At 37.1% G+C, this 15,044-nt stretch overlaps 1 protein-coding gene across 5 annotated transcripts in view; it reads right to left on the bottom strand.

The window, feature by feature from the left end:
• Positions 1-15,044, bottom strand: part of CALD1 (caldesmon 1) — a 200,529-nt gene that overhangs the window by 30,503 nt on the left and 154,982 nt on the right. For 4 of the 5 annotated variants that reach the window (XM_063447827.1, XM_063447828.1, XM_063447831.1 and 1 more), the window contains 5 exons: positions 12,405-12,660; positions 11,430-11,570; positions 8,380-8,423; positions 4,961-5,039; positions 3,420-3,557 (listed from right to left, as the gene is read on the bottom strand). In XM_063447827.1, the coding sequence (XP_063303897.1) occupies positions 3,420-3,557; positions 4,961-5,039; positions 8,380-8,423; positions 11,430-11,570; positions 12,405-12,660 (658 nt within the window). Of the gene's footprint in view, positions 1-3,419; positions 3,558-4,960; positions 5,042-8,379; positions 8,424-11,429; positions 11,571-12,404; positions 12,661-15,044 lie in introns of those variants that run through there. The other variant, XM_063447830.1, reaches the window with a different exon arrangement.

The following is a 15,044-nucleotide window of genomic DNA, read 5'->3' as shown; positions in this document are numbered from 1 at the left end:
AAAGGCAAACAAAGGGGGTATTGTTATTCTCTGCAGATGTAGCTGAACACAATATGATGTTCTGTACAGGAATAACAAACACCAGCTTTCCGAAATACACATTACAAAATCCTTGGTATATGTGTATATGCCAAAATAGAGAAAAAACACAATTTTACTCCAATATTTAACAGAGCTTGGCAGTGAAATGGCTATGTAAAAAGTGTCAAAGTGTCCTAAGCTGGACATATTATGCACACGTTATTATTGCCAAAACTTGGAAAAATTTGTTTTTTTATTTTTTCCCATTATTTAGCTTTTTTTTTTTATATGTAATAAATGAGAATTTATATATGTACATCTGTACATATGTCACATCAAATTAAAGTCTTTATTTTTGTCTAAAAAAACAGTATATAATATGTGTTGTTACAATAAATGAGAGAGATGCAAATTGCAGTTGAACACAAACAGCAAAAATTGCATGTGTCCTTAAGGGTAAGACAAGCTTCTGAAGCGGTGTCCTTAAGGGGTTAAAAGTGTGATTTGCTAAAATGCCCCACAATGCACCACAAACCCATGATTAATTTAGTCCTGTATTTTCACAAAAAAAAATTGTAAAAAAAATATATCTGTTTCAGAGTTCTACTAGTAGGAATTATTATCTGCACACTTCATGCTGCTAAACAAAATTAACCCTAAAATAGATTAATTTATTAACTGGGTTTTTCACTGCAGTGACAATTGCCAGGAATTCAAAGTGAATATCAAAACTTTGAGCCAAAATAACCAAATTAGAAAGATTCTCAAAATCAATTCTCTTTCGCTTTATCGTTTTTTCTTTAAATTGTAAATTCACTTTAAATTCACTTTGAGTTCCTGGTAGGTCTCACTTTCATGGATAACCCTATTAGTCCTATTGTGGAAATAGAAACCAACTTTTTGCGATTTATTCCGAGTTCATTAATGCATTACCAAATATGTTTTATAACGTTTTAGTTATAGGGCCACATGTGAGACTTGCCTCTTCCACTGGAATTTTGATGTTAGGCCTATATTGCATGTTTCACTTTCATATTGCATTTCACATTGCTAAGTCGCATTTTCCATTTTTCACTGTACGTTTCTTAAAGGAGCAATGCAACGTTAGAAATGCAAACCTATATTTCTAGCGTCTGAGTCTTCTGCTTATTTAGAATTAGCCAGTAACTGAAAAAACAAAAAAAAACACCAGAATTTGACTTGCTTTTAGCCGTCACCACCTGCTAGTCTAGTCGTGGCCGCTGTCCCTCCCCTGTCTGAGTGACGATGGTCTCAGCCAAGATTTAGGGGACTACTGCGCACATGCCACACTACATCAATCAGTATCTCCTAGAGATACATTATTGTTTACATGTGTTGTCATACAGACTGAAAATGCCCCAAACATTGATCCTACATAAATTGCAGGACCTCACCAGGAAGACTCTTTCAAGGAAGTCTAAGTCACTGGAGGTGTCCCTAATGAGAAATAGAAACACTGCCTTTTTTAAAGGCAGTGTTCACAATTGTCAGACCGTATAAGGCTATAGTGGTTCTGGTGCTTACATTGTCCCTTTTAGTCTAGTATGGGTTAAAATACACTGGGAAAATAAAAGTTATAGCATGGTGTCCGTAACTGCTGCCTCCATGTCTAACTCTAGCACCTGCAGTGAGCGACAAACATGGAGAACTGAAACTGCTTGCATGCACTAATGCCAGATATGTCAAGTAAACAGATACTTGCATGTGATTTGTGGTTTCATACAACATATTGCTGAGTAAGTAGTGTATAATAACTGCTGAGGTCCTTTTGTGTGATCTGTCCATAAATCACATCACATGGCACAGGTTTTATCATAATTTGAGTGAGCAGAGAGTGGATGTTTGTTGGCAGGTTTTAGAATATAGGTATTTTGCTATGTACTAAGGAAGAGGAGGAACTTTTAAGTTTTGTTAATCACTTTATTAATTTAGTTGACTTTAACAACTGTATTAAACAGAGATCGAATACAAGGTAACTGCAGACCCAATTATTTACTATAAGCAGGGGATACCTGTACTTTGCACAGTGCATGTGACAAACAGCACATGTACACTGACAGCTGAACTGGAAACAGAATTTACTTTGATTTCCCAGCAATTCTCACTTTAATGAATATGTTGGGAAAGTTATAAACAGCAGCGAGAAAATCACATTTGTCTCAGCTTATTTGCTACTGAGCTCAGCTCAGTGACAATACAGTGAGTGAGCTGCTGCTGATTGCTGAAACTGGTGTCTACTCTGTGTGTGCCCTCTGAATGCCTATGTACCAACCCAGCATAGTCATCACTGATCTGGAATAATTACCATTGACAGATTCTTAAAACAAATTGATCTGCAAGGGATTCTAAATTTGGACTTAATTGACAGAGGGGAGACCCAGGTATTAACATCACCCTAGCACACTTTACCATATTCAAATACAAAAATATATGCACCCCAGGCACACACATACACACCTATGCACACTATCATACATGCACACTTATACAGTGATATGCATACACATACACAGATACACACTGTTAAACACCCACCCACAAATGTATACTCTTACACACAGACAGACAGACACACACACACACACACACACAGTCACACTCCCTCACGGCCATATACAGATACACACTCCCTCACAGCCATATACAGATGCACACTCCCTCACAGCCATATACAGATGCACACTCCCTCACAGCCATTTACAGATGCACACTCCCTCACGGCCATATACAGATGCACACTCCCTCACAGCCATATACAGATGCACACTCCCTCACAGCCGTATACAGATGCACACTCCCTCACAGCCATATATAGATGCACACTCCCTCACAGCCATATACAGATGCACACTCCCTCACAGCCATATACAAATACACACTCCCTCACAGCCATATACAAATACACACTCCCTCACGGCCGTATAAAGATACACCGTATCACACCTACTCCCAGACAAGCGTTAAAATGTATACTAAGTTTGTTTTTAGCCTCTCCTGTTTTGCAGTGCTACGGTGACTTCCCTGGGTGATAGCCGCAGGTGTAGGCCAGTGGCTTCTCTTGCCCAAGTGAGACCGTGCAAGTGGGCAGTTAAGATAGAGGTAAGTAAATATGCCAAACAATAGACTGAGGGATTGTGGGGGGAATTAGCTTGGATGCAGCACTTTGTTTGAGCTCTCCCATTACTAAAGTTTGCAATGCAATGTTCTTCATAGAAACAAAGAAAAAGTATGGCAAATACTAAAAAAAATTAAAATGGAAATAGAGGAACAAAAACAAAAAAGGACAGTGTCACACACAAATTGCACAGGGTATAAAATGAGAAGAAAAAAAACCTCAGTTTTGTGGATAAACCACATAATATATTGTTTACAAGTACCTTGTTTGGTGACAATACATTTCCTGGTGAAGAGAAGACATTCCCTGTCTCCCATTTGCTCTTTATATTACGGACACCGTCAGATGGCAACGGGAGATCAGAAGGTGCAGGTTTTGCAGGTTTTCCACCTTTGTTGCTCTAGAAAAGAATTGACTGGATGAGCAACATTGTAAACAAAAGTCAAACAGCTGTAGTGCCAAAGTTAGCTAACAATATGATATATATACGCTGAACAAAATTGTAAATGCTACACTTTTGTTTTTGCCCCCATTTTTCATGAGCTGAACTCAAAGATCGAAGACTTTTTCTATGTACACAAAAGGCCTATTTCTCTCAAATATTGTTCACAAATCTGTCTAAATCCTGATAGCGAGCACTTCTCCTTTGCCGAGATAATCCATCCACCTCACAGGTGTGACATATCAAGATGCTGATTACACAGCATGATTATTGCTGTGCAACACATCTCCTTCACATAGAGTAGATCAGGTTGTTGATTGTGGCCTATGGAATGTTGGTCCACTCCTCTTCAATGTCTGTGCGAAGTTGCTGGATATTGGCAGGACCTGGAACACGCTGTCGTATACACCGATCCAGAGCATCCCAAACATGTTCAATGGGTGACATGTCCGGTGAGTATGCTGGCCATGCAAGAATTGGGATGTTTTCAGCTTCCAGGAATTGTGTACAGATCCTTGCAACATGGGGCTGTGCATTATCATGCTGCAAAATGAGGTGATGGTCGATGATGAATGGCACAACAATGGGCTTCAGGATCTTGTAACAGTATTTCATGCAGATGAGCTTCCCTGAGACGGTTTCTGACAGTTTGTGCAGAAATTCTTTGGTTATGCAAACCGATTGATGCAGCTGTCCAATCGTGGAGGTGAAGATGCTGGATGTGAAGGTCCTGGGTTTGTCTGGGTAACACGTGGTCTGCGGTTGGGAGGCCGGTTAGATGTACTGCCAAATTCTCTGAAATGCCTTTGGAGACGGCTTATGGTAGAGAAATGAACATTCAATTCATGGGCAACAGCTCTGGTGGACATTCCTGCAGTCAGCATGCCAATGGCATGCTCTCTCAAAACTTGTGACATCTGTGGCATTGTGCTGTGTGATAAAACTGCACATTTTAGAGTGGCCTTTTATTGTGGCCAGCCTAAGGCACACCTGTGCAATAATCATGCAGTCTAATCAGCATCTTGATATGCCACACCTGGGAGGTGGATGGATTATCTCGAGCAAAGGAGAAGACATGCTCACTAACACAGATTTAGACAAATTTGTGAACAATATTTGAGAGAAATAGGCCTTTTGTGTACATAGAAAAAGTCTTCAATCTTTGAGTTCAGCTCATAAAAAATGTGGGCAAAAATAAAAATGTTGCGTTTATAATTTTGTTTATATACATACATATATATTCATATATATCTATCTATCATAGATGGGTTTTCATATATAAAATGATCATAAATAAAATATTTTGTAAACTTTTGTTAACCTTGTGGTATACAACAGTGTAAACACAGAATGATACATACCCCGATGGCGCTAGTATACTGTTCCAGCCTGCTGTCAATCTTGGACACAACAACTGATGCTGGTTGATTTGATTTAACACTACAGTAAAAAGAATAAGCTGTTTAGATACAGAAACCCATTTAGAATGAAACACAAAACATGCATTACGTACAAACTAAGAATATGTCAATGAATGGGAACCTGTCTTAATATGTAGACGAGAATACCATGTTGACATGCTGTTAAGGTATGTATGCCTATGAAAGTGATTTTATTTAGTTTGGGGATTTATTGCACTGGCAGTAAATACTGGTTGAACTATATTTATATGTTATTGTTATAATACGGTACATTAAGTAAAATATTCCAAAGGTGATAAAAGACACAGCCTGCTGAAATAAAATGTTATCTAAGCTACTGTTCGACTAAAAAGTGTGTGCCAACAAAAACAACCATAGCAAAAACACAGACTATTAAAAGTCCAAAAAAATATGAAGCATTAAGCACGTGTAACAGTTAAGGAACAAATTCATATTTTTTTTTTAGTCTGGAAATTCACACTCACATTTTTAGATTAGATAAGATGCTGTGTGAATATATAAACATATGAAAATTATTTTTAGCCTGTTAAACAGTGTATTTTTTTCTATCCTTAAAGGTTTTCTCCTTTTTTGTTTGTTTAATCCTTGGATAATGCACCATTGGTCTTATTCAACAACCCCCACTGTCTCAATTATAAAATGGTCTCATCCCTCACCTATCAATCAATTATGGCCATACATGGCTATGCCATCAGTACAGTATTTATGACTGACAGCCATGAGGCCTCCTACAAACATTTATCCTGCTCTTTTACAGCAAACTCGGCACATTTAGCTACTGTGATTTTACTTCTGGCAGCCGTGCCTTAATCCAGATGCTGCCATGCTAGCAATGAAACCAGCATGGGGCATCCCACAATGCTGCAGAATATGATGGCACTTAAGTGTAGTAATTAATGAATTAATGCTTTGCCATGGGGAAAAATCTGAAGCTGTAGGTCCTCATGCAAAGCGTGAGGATGTCCAAAGTCAGATACTGGACCAAAGGTCCGTTTCAATTCAGGAAGCCCTCTAGTGGCTGTCTGGTAGACAGCCACTATGGGCAGACTTAGAGCTGCAATGTAAACATTGCAGTTTCTCTGGAACTTCAATGTTTAACATTGTAGCACAAAGTGTAAAAGGCACACTGTACACTGACCACCTCAATAACCTGAAGTGATCTGGGTTTTAGCGCATCAAATGTAACCAAACTTAATAAAAGTTGATTTAATGAACACTAGTAGGACATTAAAAAAACAACTATGCACCATAATGTTACCTAAAGGTACATATAGAATACATACAGTAAAATGATATTCATATATTATTGTTTTGTCTGTGGGAGAGTCGCAGGACTCCTAATGCGCTACGTCCATTATAAAAACTACAAGGTCATAATAAAATAAAAAATAATGTTCGGTTTAGCCAACATTAATAATCTAAGTGATTTATGTTTTTTTTGGAACAGTGCAAACAAGTGCTCCAATCTAGTAATGTAAATTCTTAGCATCAGAAAGATAGGGGAATAGCGAGTACTGAAAGCAATGTAACAGTAATAAATTACAATGCCACGCTTTAATTTTCTCAATCTCTAGCACTGTAGATAACATCAGAAGTCAAAGATGGCTGTCTGAGCGTGAGGAAGTATGCGGCCAGCTTTAATCAGTGAACTGAGGCATTCGTTTATTAAACTTGTCACATTTAATGATTGCTTGCTTGAGAACAGAAATGGTGCTGTTACAGAAATTAGCAGAGGAAGTAAAATAAGCTCTGCAAAACAATCGAGGTGTAGATTTTAGACAATCACCTCTAAATCCAGACTCTACACACTGACGTCAATGAAGTTCCGAAAGATTAGGAATTTTTGTTCTGTGTATATATAAATGTTTAGAAAAACAGACTGCCCACTGCTATGCTACATTGAAGAGTCACTCCAGGTACCAAGTCCAAGAAAGCACTTGATAAAGTATGCAAAAACAAATCCTGTTTTTTATTTCTTTGGTTTGTTTTTTTATTGTGTATGTTTTTTTGAAAAAAAAGTATTTCCCTTAGTTCTACTTTAAGAACTAAAAAAAATTTCAACTTAAAGCTTTAAGAATACAGCAGTACATCTCCTCCCCCTGCCCCCCCCCCTCCCCCGCCCCTCACATATATACCTGATCTACCTTTTTTTTTTTCTTCACTTGAAAGAAATTACCGAGCCTTGGCAGGTGTGACCTCTTATCTTATACATGTGTTTACGGTTTAATAAAACTTAAGACAAAATAAAGAGGGATACATATGTGAAGAATTAGGTTTTTCTTTTAAGTACATATATGTACTTTGAATGCCTGACCATAGATAATAGAATTCTTAGTTATATTCAAATAAGTTGTGAAACATGGACAATAAACTCCCCGCAGCTTTGAGAAACCAGTAGTACAATACCAGCATTAGAGACACCGATAGTCACCAACACTTTCAGAGGAGCTTCCAAAGACCCAGAGTCACATAAAGGCAACATGGGAAAGATTTGAATGTATTATGGGCAGCTTAGTGAAACACTGCCACATCACTAAAAACCAACGTGATTTGCATCATGATAACAGGTTAGGGGTGAATGATGGTAATAAAATAAGAAAAAAAGAGATGTAATAAAAAATTTAACTAACGAAAGAATAGAATAAAGAAGATGAGGAAGACAAAAAGGGAAAAAGGATAAAGCTGAAAGAGAAATAAAATAAGGTTGGGAGTGGAAATAGGAAATATGTATAACTAAGAAATATGAACAGCATAAACAAATAATATGAATATCATATACATCAATGTCATTAGATTTACAGCAAAACAATAAGATCTGTTAATGCCATTCCCAAGTTGGTGGTCTGGATCTACCCATGCTTGTTGGATCTAACTTACTAACTATATATCTTACTACTTCTATTCCAAAATAAGGGAGGAAAAAGAAATGCCAGAAACAATGGTTTCATTTATGAATTCTATAAAATATTCATTTGAGTTAAGATTAGGCAATTTTCTTTATTTATGAGAGGAAATTTGAATAATGATAAAAATACTCACTGCGGTTACCATCTGCTTCTTTATCATCTATTCTAGACTGTAATTTGGTTTGAATTTGCATAGGTGTACCCAGGAGTTATTATAGACATGCCAAATTAGAAAGACACAGTCTGTAACCTGGTATTGTTTTAGGTAAATAATAGTGCTCAATGGAAGGAACATTTAGATCACAATGAGTTGTAATGTTTACAAACACTTTTCTTCATGTTAAAGTATGAAACTTTTATGTTTAGAACCTTTAACAATTCAGATTTTTTTTAACAGAGTTTTGTGTAATCTGAAAACATTTTTCCACTTACCTTTTTTGAGCTGACTTATTCAAAAATTCTGCCCGCTCTTCAATCTATAGAAACAAATTATTATTAGAAAACCTTTTCTTTCTGTCCAATAAATCCAAGACAAAGAAAAACATATTTTAGTCACAAAAACACAATCACATCCGAGCAGCTTCCAAAATATACTTTGGATAAACAATGTAACCTGGAGGTACATCCTTATTCAATAAAAAATAGTTTACACTAACTGTTTTAACCATGTGACATGGATGGCTCTTATGAAATATACATAATTATATTCACTCAAATAATGCCATCTGGAATTAATACCACCCATGAAGAGTGGCTTGTGTTTACGCAAGTTAAACATTGGTGGTGATTAGGACTAAATCCAGATACAATAGTATACTATGTACTGCAGAGCTGCGGTGGATAACTTTTGCAGTAGGCACTGCAGATAATCGTAAATTATATTTACCATAAGACTCAGTCAACCTAAGGCACCTGAGCCAATCAGAGATGTAATGAAAACATAATATATTACTATTATTAACAAATATATGAAAGGGAAAAGTCTACTTTGTTGCTAAATCACAAAAGCCCTAAAATTAGTATAAATATAGTATAATTAGTATTTGAAGCTTTATAACTGCCGATTTCCTAGGCCTGCATGGGCAACTGTTACTTTAAACACTAGGGGGCAGCAAAATATTACTTTAGCATTACAAAAGAAAAATTGTGAATTTGGTATAAGCCAATACTGAAAACATTATGCTGAGAAAAAAAAAAAAAGAACACAAAGAGTGCGGATTATTAAAGGAATTGCATCAAATACTATTCTGTCCATTACTATTGTTACAATTTTGAAGCACCAACATATTTGCAGTGCAGAATAGGATGAATGATACAACATAGGGCACGTAAATGTTTCACTAAGAGGGAAGGATGCTTTTGTAATGCAGATAAATGAGCTGAACCATTTTTTAAATTAGTTTTACATTTATCCGTGAGAATAGTTTTATTGTTTGGAATGATCACAGCCTTTACACTGGCATCATGAGGAATGTAGATACAAAAGTATGCAGTGCCAAGGTTTGCCATACATCCTGAATAGTCTTACAACTGATCACAAAATAGAAAGTGTACTGACTGGAGATAATGGAATGATATCCAGAATGATTGGGAAAATTAGCAGGGTGTACCTAACTTTAAGGGACACTCTAGCTACTCAAAGCACTTCCATTTATTTATTTATTTGACAATGGAAAATATGATTTCTGAGAGACTGCAATGTTAGTTTTTCAAATGATTCAATATGGTTAGAAAAAAACTTTCCAAAAGGCTTTATCTACAGAATTGCCCATTGAAGTCTATGGGATTTTATGTAGATAAGTAATTTGGAAGTGTTTCTAACATTATTGATTCATTTGGAATCAAGGACAAGGTTGGAGTGTATACATACAGTGGGTGGAATGTTGCCGCAACATTCCACCCACTGTATGTATATGACTTGCTGTGATTTTTAGTGTGGATAGAGAGGTTACCACACGGGTGTTTTGAGTGTTTTTGGTATCCATTTGGGTAACACGTTGTGACTCTGTATTTTCATTTGTATAAGGTTGGAGTGTAAAATGAAGCAGTTATGTGAAGTTCGGTAGTAGTATGATGCCCCAGGGCAGTTTCATTGCTCTAAGTCTTAATAACCTGACTGTGGCAGTATCATAGAGACACAGGAACTGGACCCAGCTTTAAACTCAAGCTCCAGGTATTTTTATATCCTTGACATGTCACTGGTTTAACTGTAAGAGACTGAGACTGGCACTGAGATAAGTTTTAAAAAAACTACTAATGTGAAATGGGCAACTGTGGATATACACTGATAAGCCACAACATTAAAACCACTGACCGGTTATTTGAATAACATTGATTATATTGTTACATTGGCACCTGTCAAGGGGTGGAATATATTAGGCAGCAAGTGAACAGTCTGTTCCTAAATTTCATGTGTTAGAAACAGGAAAAAATGGGCAAGCAAAATTATGGGATTGACTTTGACAAGGGCCAAATAATGATGGCTAGATGACTGTGGGGTGTTCCCAGTATGCAGTGGTTCGTACCTACCTAACGTGGTGCAAAGAAGGTCAACCAGTGAACCAGCGTCAGGGTCACGGGTGCCCAAGGCTTACTGGTGCACATGGTGAGACAACGCTAGCCTATCTGGTTTGATCATATAGGAGAGTTAATTTAGCTCAAATTGCTAAAAAAAAAAAACAACCAGAAAACGTAAAGCTGCCCATGAAAGAAAGGTATACAGTATACAGGTGCATAGCCACACACCCATCAGAATGCTCACAGAGAATCCACCGACAAAAGTGACTTAAATTGGGATGTTAGGGTAAGAATTTGACCATTGAGCAATGGTAGAAGGTTGCTTGGTCTGATGAATCACATTTTCTTTTAGATCAGGTGGATGACCGAATGAGTGTGCGTTCTTTACCTGGGGAAGAAATGGCAGCAGGATGCACTAAGGGAAGAAGACGGGCTGGCGGATGCGGTGTTGTGCTCTGGGCAATGTTCTGCAGGGAAGCCGTGGATCCTGGCATTTAATGAAATGTTCAGTAATGGTTTCACAAACATGATAAAGAGTTCAAGGGGTTGAGATGGCCCCAAAATTCCCCAGATCTCAATCCAATTGAGAATCTAGGGGATATGCTAAAACAACAAATCTGATCCACGTAGGCCCCACCATGCAACTTGCAGGATTTAAGGGATCTGCTGCAAATGTCTTGGTGCCAGATACCAAGAACACATTCAGAAGTCTTGTGAAATCCATGTCTCGATGCATCAGATCTGTTTTGTTAGACAGGTGGTTTTAATGTTTTGGCTGTTCAGTGTATGTTTAATTTGACATACAGATGTTTCTGCTCCTACTAAAACATCAGAGGGAAGGATGCAAATATTAAAGGTGTCTTGTTCTTGAGAAATCTGTACACCCTCTATAATCTTTCTTGTTCTTTTTTTTATTTTTTCAACACAAAAGAAGTTAATTAAGAGTTAGCCAGTCATATGTTTACCTTTAGATATGAGCCTTTTGGAGTAAAACACTTGAATGGTTTCTTCTCTTCTGATAAACCTTCGTCTGGAAGTTTCTGACGTTTTTCTGCAGCTTCTGCTCTTCTCTTCTCTATTTCCTCTTTCAGCCTCTTCTTCTCTTCCTAAATAAAGAATGATATAGAATGTTGCGATTATTTGGAATTATAACAATATTGTGGTTCATAACTATTTGAAAAACACATAATTTCAGTATTCAAAGATACAGTCAATTTGTAATTTTAATCCAAGATTTACTCCCTTGGTCTTTTAATCTACAACCACACCATCATCAAATATATAATTTACCATCATTCGTAAAACAACTGAACTCATTGCTAATTTAAAACTGCATTGTAAATGTATATCATACCTATAATAATGTATTTAGAATTGTTCCGTGTTACGTGTATTTAAATAGGTTTCCCAAGACAGACTTGAAAACGAGAGACATCTAAATGTATGCTTCTTGGCAAAACCTTTTTAAAATAAGTAAATATTACGAAAAGCCCAGCAGCCTCTAGATTCTGTCCCAGAATGATGAGCTCATAGGATTGTAAAGGATGCAGTTGGGCAATACACACTGAGCGATTGTCCATGAAAACTGTTTATAGGACAATCACTTTATTTGTAAAATATCTGCTAATTTGTTTGCCAAAACAATGTGTATAAAAAATTATTAGCAGAGTAAAACTGATCTCTGTCACATTATGCTCTAAATTCCTTTAACACTTTTTAATACTGGCCAGATGTTTTCAATTATAATTTGAACCTATCTGTAATGCATATATAGGTGAAAGAAGGGAGGACTATAACCAGAATTACTTGTTATAAAAGTTCTAAATATACACAGCATAAAAAATGTTTTATACTATGTATGGTTGATTACATTTATTGGCAGAACACTCAATCTGCTAATCCAGTACGGACTTCTAATACAAAAGACAAAAACAACTTACTTCCTCCCTGGCTTTTCGGTCAGCCTCTTCCTGCTTCTTTCTTTTTTCCTCTTCCTCCATAAGTTTCCTACGTTCTTCCCTCTTCTTTTTCAGTTCCTCCAATTCCACAGTCGCTTCCTGCTGCTTCTGTTTTAACTTATCAAACTCTCCACTCTCTGTTTCACCTCGGCGACGACGTAAATCTTCCAGCTTTTTTCCTGCTTCAACCTTTGATACGGCATCTGCTTCATCTGTGCTTGCCGAAGCTTTTGCACCACTATAATAGAACAAAAAAAATATTATTATAGCACACAGAACATTACAGTCAACCATTTATTTTATCTTACATGGTTATAGAGACATGTGTCCATCAAGTTCAGCCTCACATTTGATTTTGCTATTGATCCAAAAAAAAAAAAAGGCAAAAAACACCAGTTTGAAGTGCTTCCAATTTTGCAGCAAACTGGGAACAAATTCCTTCTTGGCCCCAGAATGGCAGTCAGATCTTTCCTTGGATCGAGAAGCTATTGCCCCACAAATTAAAATATTATATCCCTAATTATTATGTTTTTGCAATAAGTCCCTGTTTAAACATCTGTACAGACTCTAATAAAAACACCTCTTTAGGCAGAGAAATCCACATCGTTATTGTTCTTACTGTAAAAAACAAACACTTTCCTTTGCCTTAGATTAAATCTCCTTTCATCCAGTTTATATTTATATATATATATATATATATATATATATATATATATATATATACACATACATACATACATACATACACACACACACACACACACACACACACACACACACAGTGTAGAGAGATGACCAGCACTCACGGACTTCTGTAGTTAAAAGGTGTAGTCTTTATTGAAGATTAATTAAAACAGGACCGACGTTTCAGCCCCCGTTATAGACTTTCGTCAGGGTCAGGTATAATGAAAGTCTATAACGGGGACTGAAACATCTGTCCTGTTTTAATGAATCTCCAATAAAGATTACACCTTTTAACTACAGAAGTCTGTGAGTGCTGGTCATCCCTCTATACAGTGTATACTACTTTCCCCTGATTGCAAGCACCCGGCAACTTTATTTTTGAGCTTATGAGTGCAAAGACCCTTTGGAATGTATATAGAAATAAATATGTTTATGGAAATATTTTCAGACAATGATTTGTAATGATCCCAAATATATTTGTATAACCCTATCATACCCCCTCTATGAGGCTTTATTTAGTAAAGTTTCTTCATAACTAAAACCTAACATTACTCTTAATTGTGTGGCCCACCTCTGCACCATTTTTCTAGTGCCACAATATCCTTCTTTAGACCAGGTGCCGAAAATTGCACAGCACATGACAGCATTTATTATTAGTGTGGCAAAAGTGAATACAATACCTCACTTTACCGGCCTTCACAACAGGTGGCTGACATTTCACATTGCTGCCTAGTTTGTGGTCTATAACAACTCCCAATTCCTTCTCATGTGTTATCCCAAACTCACCACTGTTAAAGGTATAAGTTGATTGTACATTCCTTACCCCAAAATACATGACTTTGCATTTACCTATATTAAAGTTAATTGAACACTAACCTATTGTGTGGAACCGTATAGACTGCCGTGGCAAAATCGATCTTAAAATCATCAGCTTGAACAACACACACTATTTTGTTGGATATATAATCCAAGCAGTGTTAGTTGGTTGCAATAAGAAACTTTCCAAGTAGGTTTCCTTTGGTGAATAACAGACTTGGTGATTTTTTTTTTTTTTTTAAATCTGTCTTTTATTGAGGCATTAGTTAATTGGGGTACAGAATAAAAGAGGGGGTGTACAGTTTCATACAGCTTGGGGTCACGTCAATACAGTACATCATCTCTCATGAGAAACTGCCTCATTTTATATTTTTAAGCATTCAATAAAATTACGAACACGAGGAAAGCATTTATAATAAAGTGGAGAGCCTTAAGCAGGTCACCAAAGCCTCTCTATGAGGTCAAAACAAAGGTTATATACGCAACTTGGATAGGTCGTGTAAAACAGGCTAAACATTGTTAAAGATAAGGTTGCTTTGGTGTTAGTCAAGAGTAGGGTGCATGCTGGACATGGTTCAACTGCGAATACCTATGTGGTATCTGTTTAGGTATATGCTAGGCATTATGCAGTTGGCCCCGTGGAAATGCTAGTCGCTTACATAGGAGGTACACATGTTTTTAGGATTGGCCCTGGGAGTCTGGCCTGTAGTTAAGTATACGTAAAATATATATCATGCTATGCAGAGGCCAATGAGTGAGTGGTCGGGAGGCAAGGAAGACATACCAAGGGGAGCAAACAGGCATCCTACGCTAGTACGAGTTGCTGAATACATGTTTAAATACAAGCTAGATATGGGGGCTAGATAACCTGGCTCCTTAGACTCGTACAGCCTCACATGTGTGTCGTTGGTAGGGCAGGGAAGCTAAGACCGGCACCTTGTGTCCGGTACAGGTGAAACTTCGTTAGATTTCGCCCAGCGTCAAAGGTTATGAGGGGGCCAACAGGGTAAGCAAAAATGATAGTCTCGTCTTTTGGTATGGGCAAAGAAATTATACATGGTAAAGTCCCGCTTGGTGCTGCAGGCTGCCCAGTGTTGCATGCCCATATGTCCCGATGAGCGA

Source organism: Pelobates fuscus, chromosome 3, assembly GCF_036172605.1.
Source record: "Pelobates fuscus isolate aPelFus1 chromosome 3, aPelFus1.pri, whole genome shotgun sequence".
In the NCBI taxonomy this organism is placed as follows: Eukaryota; Metazoa; Chordata; class Amphibia; order Anura; family Pelobatidae; genus Pelobates; species Pelobates fuscus.
The sequence above is the reverse complement of the archived record's forward strand: the minus strand, read 5'-3'. Positions and strand labels throughout refer to the sequence as shown.